The sequence below is a fragment of the Mesoplodon bidens genome (genome assembly GCF_964165515.1).
Source record: "Mesoplodon bidens genome assembly, chromosome: 14".
NCBI classification, from domain to species: Eukaryota; Metazoa; Chordata; class Mammalia; order Artiodactyla; family Ziphiidae; genus Mesoplodon; species Mesoplodon bidens.
This window is the reverse complement of record NC_138170.1, coordinates 49,412,061-49,424,078: the sequence shown is the minus strand read 5'-3', so window position 1 is coordinate 49,424,078 and position 12,018 is coordinate 49,412,061. Positions and strand designations below refer to the sequence as shown.

The window sequence follows — 12,018 nt, the reverse complement described above, 5'->3', positions numbered from 1 at the left end:
GTAAGTAGCAGAATGGTCTGACTTCAGCGCTATTGCTTTTCCCACTCTGCCATTGACCAGCTGCAGGCTAGTCTGATAAGCACTCCGGGTCTCACATCCTGCCTCTCTAAAGCGAGGATAATATCTACCTTTCAGGGTCCCGTAAGGATTAATTGAGCCAATGGGAGGCAGTGTGATATGGTGAAAAGAATCAGACTTATGAGCCAGACACACGAGGTCCCACATCCTGGCTCTGTTTGTTAGCTTTGCAGGTGGTCGAGCTGCTGGGAAGTTCTCCTCTTTGAGACGTGAGAATTGTAGGACTGTTAGGAGGCTTCAGTAGGATACTGGCAGGAAAATATCATGAACAGTGGTACGTGGTAATTGTTCAATGATGATAGCTGGTAAAGCATTTGGAATTCACTCTAAGATTGTTTTTATTTTTATTTAATTCTCAAGCTTTCATTTGCCTTGAAAATTAGCTTTTTAAAAACTTCTTGAAGTATAACATACTTAAAGAAAAGTATATAAATTATTAATATATTTCAGTGAATTTTCACAAGTAAACACATTAATGTAACTGGTAGCTAGATAAAATTTTTAAAAAAGAATATTTCTTCATGTAAGGTATATACCTGTAAAAAAAAGATTGCTAGGACCTCAGAAACCTTCCTCATGCCCCTTTCCAGTTACTACTCTCCTCTTTCCCCAGAGGTAACCATTATCCTGCGTTCTTTGTTCTGTTGCCTGATACTGAACTTTATATTAAATGAGAATTATGTAGCATCTCTTTCAGATCTGGCTTCTTTTGTTCAACATTATATTTATAATATTCATCCATGTTATGTGTAGTTGTAATTGGTCCATTTTCATTCTTGTTGAGTGTTCTGTCGTGTGAAAATACATAATTTGTTTATCCATTCTTACAGCTTATGACTATTTGGGTAGTTTTCAAGTGTTTGACTATTATAGGACTGCTAAGGACATTCTTATACTTGTCTTTTGATAAACATGCATGTTTTTCTCTTGGGCGTATACTTAGAAGTAGAATTGCTAAGTCATAGGATACAAGTTCAATTTTCAAAGATCCTGCCAAACAGTTTTCAAAGTGTTTATCCCAAATTCCACTCCCCCAAGCACTATATGATAGTTCCAATTGCTCCATAAACATGTCCATCTTTGTATTTTCTGTCTTTCATTTTAGTCATTTGGGTGTTTTGTTTTGTTTTGTTTTTATTCATTTGGGTGCTTTTAAATTGCTTTTCCTTGGTTAATAGTGACATTGGATACCTTCTTTTTTAGGTTTATAGTAACGTTCAGGTGCCTATTCAAGCCTTCTTTTCTCCTGTTTCTCTATTGGGTTGACTATCTTTTTATCATTGATTTATAGAAGTTCTTTATATGTTATGGGTATTAGTGCACTATTGGATACATGCATCTACCACTTTGTGGCTTTCCTGTTTACTCTCTTTATTATACCTTGTGATAAATAGAGATGTAAAAAATTTCATTCTAGTTCAATTTCTCAATTTATGGTTGTGCTTTTTGTATCCTGTTTAATAAAATATTCCCTATTCCAGGATCAAGCTTTTTTGTTTTCACACCTGTGAAGTAGTTTTGGTCTACATTCCATAAAGTATTTTTTTTTGGCTGGTAAGTTTTGTCTGCATCATCCTCTAAGGTGCAGAACTCTCTGTTGCTTTCAAGGTTCAGCAGAGTTTGGAGAAGATTTCTAAACTGGAGCAGGAAAAAGAGCATTGGATGTTGGAAGCACAGTTAGCTAAAATCAAGCTGGAGAAAGAAAACCAGCGAACTGCAGATAAACTGAAGAGCACAAGTAGTGGGCAGGCGGTTGGGGTAGCCCAGGAAGGGGCCGCCGTGGTGACCGCTGCGGGCCAGGAAGACGCGTCTGCCAAGGCTGTGCCGGAGCCCGTTCACAGCACTAGTTTGGTAAGTGTCTTCTTTTTTTAAATGGTAATTGGTGGGGATCCATCTTAGTGTTCAGTGTTAACCATCTAAAGTACATGTCACTTGATAACAGGAATAATCCATGTGCTCTAGAAAAAGCAGATTGGTAAGTGGGATGCCCCCTTCAAAAAAGCAACCTTATTAAATTCTCTTTGATTTTACATGTGAGACTTCCCCATGGTAAGGGCTGTGTTCTTGGAGAAGATATAGTAAGTCAAATTTAACATGATTCTGTTTCTCCCCTGCAACATTGGTGATATGGGGGTTATGTTTCTGACAGAGGACTAACTGCCTAACTTTTTGTAGAAATGACGACAAATACCACTTTTAACCAATTACATGGTATATTCCTAGGTAGTATAAAGCTTTATGACATACATATAATATAGAAACCCATCAGGTCAGCTAAGCTTCATAAGATAATATACTGACAAGTTATTTTGCAACTTTATATTTCTTGCCTTATATTTAATTGGAGTGATTTAGAAGGTGAAGAAACATCTCTATTGGAATTATAAAATTCAGTTACATTGAGAAAAGTTTTCTGATTATATTTTTCTGCCCACTGTTAAAAAAAAATTAGAAAATCTAGAAACTGAGAAATCAGGAAGGGAAGGGAAAAAAAACCCTCAAGATTAGAAGGATCTCATTAAATATATTTTCGTTAGCATTTTTTGAGAAATTTGAGGAGAGCCCTGGCACTTCTTGACAGCCCTGTCCTAAGGCTACCCCTGTAGCTCACTGATGCTGTTGAACAGCAAGTCATGGTCCTTCTCACATCTCCCTTGCATCTGATTCAGAGCATACCTGATAGTAATATATACAAATTAACTTCTATTTTCAAGATGTATACAGACCTCACGGCACCTCAACAGTGTCAGAAACGTGGATTATTATTAGTTTTCTTAGGTGTGATAATGATATTTTGAGTATTTAGGAGAATACCTTTATTTTTTGGAGATAAATGCTAAAGTACTCAGGGTAAGGTATCATCATATCTGCAACTTGCTCTCAGATTGTTCAGGAAATATATACACACACAGATAAATTAAGCAAATGTGCAAATTGTTAATTACTGAATGTAGATGGTGGCTACATATGATTATTATACTTTTTTCTCCAACTTTTCTATATGTTTTAAAATTTTCATAATAAAATGTAGGGGAGGAAAAAAGAATGAAAATGTTTTAGAAAAGTAAAAAACATAAAGCAGACTTCTGAGAGCAGCGATTTGAATGGCTGCTGTGCTCACTGGATGATTCTATGTGACCCCTGATGGCAAGGCTGAGTCTCAGCCATAGGTGTTGCACATTGCCTCTGTTAGGGGAAGATGACTGCCTAGAAGAACATTTAACAAACAGAGCAGAATTCTGACATCAGTCCGGGTACCATGTGGGGAAGTGCAACACTGCCAGCACTCATCTTTGGACTTCCCTTCAGAGTCTGTCTTATTGATCAGGTCAGACTGTTCTCCATTGGGTCTGATTTCTTCTTTCTCCTGTCTTCTCTCCCTGCTTCCCTGCATCTGCTTCTTCTGTTTTCTCCCATTTGCACTAACAGTAATTGGTGCTGTCAGGGAGTAACTATGGGAGCAGACCAGGGAGGGCACTGATGACAGTGATCGTAATTGCAGTAGTCATATGCCAGCCACGGTTCTAAGGACTTTTCAGTGTGTTAACTCAGTCGGTCCTCACACAGATCCTATGAGATTGCAGGTACTATCATATCTTCATTTTATAGTTGAGGAAACTGGGCTACAGAAAGGTAGAGTAACTCATCTGAAGTCACACACTTGGTAAGTGATGGATCTAGGGTTCAGACCCAGAACATCTAGGCCCACACCCTGTCCTGTTAATCAACATGGCCTTGTGGTCTGATGGGTGTCAGAAAATAGATCAGTGGACAAACGTATTTGTTTATGGCTTGCCTTTCTGAGGTACTGGAAGTTGGCAACACTGGTGTATTTGAGTCATTAACGTCAGTTGCTGAAAGTTGAGGACTATCTTTTTATTTGAACATTTTCAAAGGAGAGCACACTATTATTACACATGTACGTGAGAAAGATTTCCAGGGACATGGGAAACCTTTAGTACCAAACACTATTGGGCTGTGAGTGATGATGACTTTATTTGGGTTTGGTGAGTTTGGAAGTTGCCGTAACTTTAAGTTGTCTGTCTGGTTGGCATGTGTGTGCTATCTCTGTTTGCATCTGTTAAGGATCTCTTTCCTCCCACCCACTTCATAAGGTGCTAGCAGAGTAATTTTCCTAGAGTATGTTACTGACTATGCACTCTATTGCTTCTAGACTTTTAGTGGCTCCCTATCATCTGTAGGATATAGTCCACTCATTAGTTTGGCATTCAAGGTCTGTGAACACCTATTCCAAACTACCTTTCTTCAGTATTTCCCTGTACAAACTCAAACCAACCTCTCTTTCCTGATAATGTTTTTTGTGTTTTTGCTTCCCTGTCATTGTTCAAGCTGTTTCTTTTGCCTGGATGCCTATTTATTCATAACTCCTATCACCTACATACTCAAATACTTTGCCTTCCAACTCCTCGACTTTCTTGAATTCAAAACTCTTCCCATCATTAAGGTACAGTTGAGTTGCCACATTTTCCATGAACCCCAGTTTTGGGCATTGTCTTTGACAGTCAGGATCAGAGAACCAAGACCTGGTTGGCCTCCTTGCATTTTTCACAGTCTAGTCTGTACGGTGAATCTATTCCCGTCCCTTGGTTGCTTTCAGTCTAATGCAATGAGAGCCTGTGTAGACATCTGTCCAGAGTGCTGGGAGATCACAGAGAAGTCGCCTGGAGGGCTTGAGGAGGACATCGCAAAGGAGGTAACATGGGTGGGTTTCATAAATGAGCAGGAGGCCAAGGCAGGAGAAGAGTATTTCAGGCTGAGAGAAGGATCTCCCCACATAACTCTCTTTCTCTTCTGCACGTGGCAGATTCCTGCCAAAAATAACCTGGAGACAATAGAGAGCAAAAGGGAGGCTTTTTTTTGCCTTCCCTGATGTTTCCTTTTCAGCCTTTCTTTTTATCACCCCACCCCCGCAACCTCCCATCCTGCCTTAAGTGAAGTTAAGTGAACTAAGTGTGTGTGTCTTCTTCTGCTGTCTTCCTCTTGGGTGTTGGAGCAAAGTCTGTACCCATTTTAAAGTTAATTGATTAACAAAGGAAACTCACAAGTCCCCAGAAGATTCCTTTGGTTCAAGCACTTTGGGGCTGAAAAAGTTACATCAGATAGAAACTTCTTATTTCTAACCCTATAGCATTGCAAAAGTTAAATGCTTATTATGTTTCATTAACATATCTAGGACTGTAATTTGAACATTCAGCCCCCTGTTAATTATTGTAATAAAAGATAGGGACTTCCCTGGTGGCACAGTGGTTAAGAATCTGCCTGCCAATGCAGGGACCACAGGTTCGATCCCTGGTCTGGGAAGATCCCACACGCCATGGAGCAACTAAGCCCGTGCGCCACAACTACTGAGCCTGCGTTCTAGAGCCCGCGAGCCACAACTACTGAGCCCGTGAGCCACAACTACTAAGCCCACGTGCCACAACTACTGAGGCCCGCATACCTAGAGCCCATGCTCCACAACAAGAGAAGCCACCACGATGAAGAGTAGCCCCCGCTCGCCACAACTAGAGAAAGCCCACGCGCAGCAAAGAAGACACAACGCAGCCAAAAAAAAAAAAGATAACGGTAACCTCAAGAAAGAAAAAGCACAGAAAACTACAAGTTTCCTTTTTTTTTTTTTTGCTGAAATTAAAATGCACTGCTTAGGGCTTCCCTGGTGGCGCAGTGGTTGAGAGTCTGCCTGCCGATGCAGGGGACACGGGTTCATGCCCCGGTCTGGGAAGATCCCACATGCCGCGGAGCGGCTAGGCCCGTGAGCCATGGCCGCTGAGCCTGCGCGTCCGGAGCTTGTGCTCTGCAACGGGAGAGGCCACAACAGTGAGAGGCCTGCGTACCGCAAAAAAAACCACAAAAAAAACACTGCTTAAATTCACAGATTTTTAAAATATATATATTTCAAGTATAAAAACAATACATGTACATTGTAGATAATTTTAAAATACAGAAGAGTAAAAGAAGAAAAAAATGTTGACATTTTCCTGAATACCCAACAACCATGGTTAACATTTTTTTCTACAAAATTTCATACTTGGTTGACATTATACTATATAAAATTTAAAATCTTTTAGCATAACATTAATACACAAACATTTATCTTGTTATTAGAAACTCTATGTAAACTTAGTTATTGATTCCACAGTATTCTATATAGAATATACCTTAGTTTACCTATGACATTGGTTATAATTTTTATTATTTTAAATAACATCTCATTTTTATGCATAAGATTCTTTCTGCATCCAGATGATTTCTTTGGGGGTATATTCTCAGGGTTAGAGTTATTGGGTCAAAAGGCATGAATGTTTTTAAGTTCCTTGATCTTTATTGCCAAATTATTTTCTCAAAGGACTGTATTAGTTTAAACTCTCATCAGCGGCATATGAGAAAATGTTGAAATTATAAATTTTGTAACTTTTTCTTGAAGTTATATGATTCCACTCCTTTTCAGGACTGTGTGCTATACCACATTCTCAAACCATAACCCAGGAGTAAAGGGGATAAGGGGTAAATCCCATGCTTGTGATTTATTTTACCAAATGTACTCATATTTGACTGTATAAAATTAAAATGATGAGTGTGTTACTGTAAATGGTTTTTCACTGAAAGGCTAATTGCTATTCCTGCTTTAGTGTGTAGAAAATTATGGCTCCTCTATAAAAAAAGGTCTTATAAAAAGATCCTTTTACAGCTAGGTGGGCATAACATTCATATGCTGCTCACAGTTCAGAGTAGTAGTCTTGAGGATATTATTTAGAATCCATGAAAACTGTTTGTTGGGTGTCATCTCTGATTAACAGAATCCATCAAAACTGAGTTTCCAATAGTTTCCTTAACTTACTGAGCTTAAGCACATGCCCTTCCACTTTGAACAATAAAATGAATTCAAGAACCATGACTACTATCTATTTTTGAACTCTGAATCCACAAAAGCAAGCTTTAAAAAACCTGGGAGCACTTCAATATGTCTATAATACATATACTTTTTCATTAGTTTAAATCTGAAATTAATACTTATTAATGTCATAATGATATTTCTTCTTTATCCTTTTGACCTTTCAGCCAGAGCGTTTGCTATTTGTGTTTTGCGTTTGGAATGTTTAGTTATTATGGTCACCATGCAACTGTCTTTAGGTCTACTTGGCCGCTGCTTTGGAAATAAGCGTAGCAATGACAAGAGGAGTTAAAAACTGTTCTTCCTTTCTCTCTTCCCAGACAATTTGTTGGGTTTCAGTGAAAACGGCTAACAGCATTCTGATAGAGGAAATAGTGATGGTCACTATCCATTACTGCCTCATGACAGAAATCATGACTGTGGTTACTTATCTGTAGGTCCAGCTTCTTTGTGTTGAAAGATGTTTGATTTGAGGGTAATCGTCTAGAACTCCACTGCTAGTGTGCTTGGTTTTTTGTTGCTGTTGTTGTTTTGTTTGTTCATTTTGTTTTTTTTAAATGTTGCTTATTTTATTTTTTTATTTTATTATTTTGGCCGTGCCATGTAGCCTGTGGGATCTTAGTTCCCCAACCAGGAATTGAACCCCAGGCCCACAGCAGTGAAAGCTCTGAGTCTTAACCACTGGACCGCCAGGGAATTTCCGCAAGTGTGCTTTGAAACAGTGTGAACCGAGAAGAGAAAAACATTACAAGTGTTTAAGCTATTGCGTTTGAAGTATAAGCAGTCTGTTCTAAAGCTTTTTTCGCTTATGTTCTAGATTGGGATTTTAACCAGGACGTCTGACAGTGAGGTAATGTGTGTTTAACATCATGTTGTTTGTTAGTAAACATCTTGCCACATGTTTGTTGACAAAATCCGGCAAAAGTCAGCTTCATCTAATTGCGTTTCTGACAATTCTAGCAAATGTGGATCCATTTTGCTTTTCTCTCTGGGTCAGTTTTAACTGTCACCAATAAATTACAGCCTGTCTGTAATTGCCTCCTTGAATGACTTGACTTGGCAGTTTGACAAGCTCGCTGGCATGTGGCAGGAGGCTACGAGCCATTACCCTCCCAGTGGGCTGGCTGGCAAAGCAGGGCTTTTCAGGGCCTTGACCATCAGTGGGCTTGGTAGTTCTTTTCAGCCCTCAAGTGACTGAACCCAGGTCAGATTTGGCTTGTCAGATAGGTTTGCACATTTTAGTTTTGAAATATTACAAGATGTAAGCTCACAAATAACCATTAAAAGAACACTGAAGTCACTCAGTTTTCCAGTCAGTATGGTAAACTGGTAAATATAGTTCAAGTAAGTTCTTTGATTTCCTTATTAGCCTTATACTTTAGGTAACCTTGAACTTCTGCATATATATATTTTTTTTTTTTTTTGGGGTAGGCGGGCCTCTCACTGTTGTGGCCTCTCCCCTTGCAGAGCACAGGCTCCGGATGCGCAGGCTCAGCAGCCATGGCTCACGGGCCTAGCCGCTCTGCGGCATGTGGGATCTTCCCAGACCGGGGCACGAACCCGTGTCCCCTGCATCGGCAGGCGGACTCTCAACCACTGCGCCACCAGGGAAGCCCTGCATATATTTTTAAACTAAACTGAGTGGTGTGTCATTGCTAGAGTAACTAGTAGAAAACTAGTCTGGGACAAGGGCCATAAATTGTTCATTATAGAAATAGTTTAATTTGTTAGTATGTTTAAGAGTATTAGAGCTTTTTAAAGATAATTTTGGGGAAAAAAGAATGTTCAGATTTTTAGGAGTTCCAATCAGTGCTCCCCTTTCACCTGTTCTCTTCCAGTTAGAGGAGGACATAGGAGTCAGACAGATTGAGATTTTGAAAGTTAGGTGTGTGGCAAATAAAAACTGAGTGGAGAGACATGGCCCCATGGGTGGTGGGCCTCCCAGGACTTCACTTCTGCTTTGTTCTCTTGAAGCCTCAGCTTCATTGTGAGACAGGCAGGGTGCTGAATAAAAGAAATTTGCAATATATATTTACCTGACCTGTCTGAAGTTTCTCCGAGGGTTGGGAAAACTATGATTTCCCATCAAATTTCAAAGGAAAATGTAGGAAATGTCTTTTTTTTTTTTTTTTTTTTGCTAAAGTGATATTAATTTTTTTTTTCTCTCTCTCAGAACTGCTTCGTTCCACTGGCATTTATTTATTGAGTTATGTGTGCTCTGTTTAGGCTCCAGATGTGGAATCTCGGGAAGACTTAATTAGAAATCACTACATGGCAAGGATAGTGGAACTGACGTCTCAGCTGCAGCTGGCTGATAGCAAGTCAGTGCATTTTTATGCTGAGGTGAGTGGAGAGTTAATTGGATCAGGTGGATTTTTCTAACCCCTTCAGGAATTAGGTCACTGTCCTGGCCTCCTGCTGTTCACTAGAAGAGAGAGGTCAGAGTCTGTGTGTTCACAATATGGATTTGGTTAGAGTTCGTATAGATTGGTCCACATACCAACCAAAAATCTTTATTGCAGTGAATATAACAGGTAGCCTTTCTTATGGTTATGTAGCATGTTTTGGAGCATTATAATTATAGATTATAATTATAATCTTGTTTTAGAGAGTTATAGGCAGGTAACATTCATAGGTCAAGGAATTTTCATTTAGGGAAATTCAAAGCAAAGTATGCCTGGTTCTTTTTTTTTTTAAAATACTCTCTAGTTTCTAAATGGCAACTTGTGGAAATCAGTTTTTGTAAATGATAAAATGCAAAATGTAACCTCTTTCAACCTTTAAAAAATATAAAATCTTTCTTTTTGTTACATTTCCTTCTTCCCTCACCAAATAATTCATTTTCTTAAGAGGATTAGAAAAACACTATGCAAGATAATAAAATTATACAAATTCATTGATAAGAAGGGGAGAAAATGAAGGAAGAAATTACAGATATCAAAGAGTGAGAAACAAATGATAAGATAGAATGGATATCGCTCAATATATAAGAATACCTGTAAGGTCTCTGATGGGAAACTTTTTATTAAAAGGTTAGTTATGGATGTTAGATGGAGAATTATAATGCTTTAAACTGTTAAGGAAATTGACAAAGGAAAGATAACACCCTTCACTGGGATGCGACTTTGTGATTTTCTCCTGTTTTACAGAGACGGAGAAGAGTTGATAGGAATCCAGTTGCTAGGAGTGGAGGGGGGCTTTGCTTCTTTTCTCCCGCTGAAATAAATGATGTGCCTAGCTTAGTGATGCATAACTGTTTGATAAGGTGATCAGTAGTGATAGCTCTTGAGCTGTAGAAAACGGGGAGGGCGGCAAGCTGGACAACTCACCATAGAACTGCTGCAGTGCTTACCATCCCAGCCACTCAGTGCACGCAGCACATCATGGTGGCCTGGTTTGGATCCCTAACTGCCTTCTGAATTACTCTCTTAGACTTGATTGCCATCCTCATGAGGACCCGTGCTTTGCAAAACTCTTTCCCTCTTTTTTAGGTTCAGTGCTGAGCACACAGAGGTGTGGTTAAAGGAGGGTGGTTGATTTGATTGGCGGAACTTTCCTGAAATTCTCTTGTGAGGAATGAAATGAGTAACCGGGGAGTTTCTGAGGCTGTTTTATTTCCAAGAGATTTGCTTATCTTAGTAAATTCTTTCAACACAATTGTGACACAAGAATTTTTAAATTGTTCTAGTTTTTCCTTGTCTGTAAACAGGAAGCGGTAACCCTCTGTACTACTTTACTGGAATGGTCAGTCTGAGCGTCTGATGTTGACATAACATTCGAACATGTCTTAACAGATCCTCCTTGTCAGTCTCATGGTTTATCAGAAAATTTAGTGATCCTTTTAATTGCACGCCGTCTTTGAACAATAGTATGAAATAGAATTTTTCTTTTACTTCTTGATCTACTCTGTCTCTGGATAGCCTTGGTTAAAGTCCCCAAGGAAAGCAAATGGGATCTTTGAAGTCCTGCACTCACTTTTTTTTTTCATCTGTGGAATGGGGCTGTAAAGCTTTTATTGTTCCTGTGACATGGTCTCCAGTAAAGGACTTAAAACACGAGAAAAGTATCTTAGGATTCATATTGCATGATGCCATTGATCACTTTTGAAATAACCACTTCCCTTCTCGTCCAGTGTGGGTGTAAATGAATCCTGGGTAAATGTAGAAACTTCTGGTGGTTTTTTTTTCTGTGGCACGCCGGCCTCTCACTGCTGTAGTCTCTGCCGCTGTGGAGCACAGGCTCCGGACGCGCAGGCCCAGCGGCCATGGCTCACGGGCCCAGCCGCTCCGCAGCATGTGGGATCTTCCCGGACCAGGGCACGAACCCGTGTCCCCTGTATCGGCAGGCGGACTCTCAACCACTGCGCCACCAGGGAAGCCCCTTCTGGTGGTTTTGTAGCCACTGGTCATCAGGCTAGAGCTAGGAAAAAACATCAATCAGCTTGGGTTAGTAGACTTTTTTTCCCTTATTAAAATGATGAGAGCAAGGACCACATCTTTCTTTTGTGTGCTCCAGTGTGTGGTACAAGGCCTGTAGATATTCAGTAGATATTTGTGGAAGGAAGGGAGGAAGTACTTTCGGTTTGGGGGATTGTTTTCTAGTAACCTTCCCTGAAGTAAATTTGGCTTGGGGAAATGGTCCCTGGGATAATTGAATGTTTCCTGATTTAACAGTGCCGAGCACTCTCTAAAAGACTGGCCTTGGCTGAAAAGTCTAAAGAGGCACTGGCAGAAGAGATGAAAGTAGCCAGTCAGAACATCAGCAGACTTCAGGTGAGTTCATGCTACCTAAGCAGTGTTAGTATGTTTTTTCATTGAAAGTTCTTGGGCCAAAAAAATCAGCATTTCCTTTCTCAAATGGTGGCATTTAACCTCTAGACATAACATTTTTCTAACCATTTTATTTCTAACTCATTTTAAAGTAACATCTCATTTATGTCAGGCAAGAAGTAGTTGTATTATTTATTGCTCTGACTTGATTTTAATTGTAAGTAGTTTTGTAGTCAGCATTTCTTTGAATAGTACTTT

The 12,018-nt window shown here is 39.6% G+C and overlaps 1 protein-coding gene across 4 annotated transcripts in view; it reads left to right on the top strand.

Moving 5' to 3' along the window:
- PPP1R21 (protein phosphatase 1 regulatory subunit 21) overlaps nucleotides 1–12,018 on the top strand; it is a 60,708-nt gene that overhangs the window by 45,092 nt on the left and 3,598 nt on the right. For 3 of the 4 annotated variants that reach the window (XM_081253789.1, XM_081253787.1, XM_081253788.1), the window contains 4 exons: nucleotides 1,687–1,929; nucleotides 7,809–7,841; nucleotides 9,218–9,334; nucleotides 11,665–11,763. In XM_081253789.1, the coding sequence (XP_081109915.1) occupies nucleotides 1,687–1,929; nucleotides 7,809–7,841; nucleotides 9,218–9,334; nucleotides 11,665–11,763 (492 nt within the window). The remainder of the gene's footprint in view (nucleotides 1–1,686; nucleotides 1,930–7,808; nucleotides 7,842–9,217; nucleotides 9,335–11,664; nucleotides 11,764–12,018) is intronic. The other variant, XM_081253790.1, reaches the window with a different exon arrangement.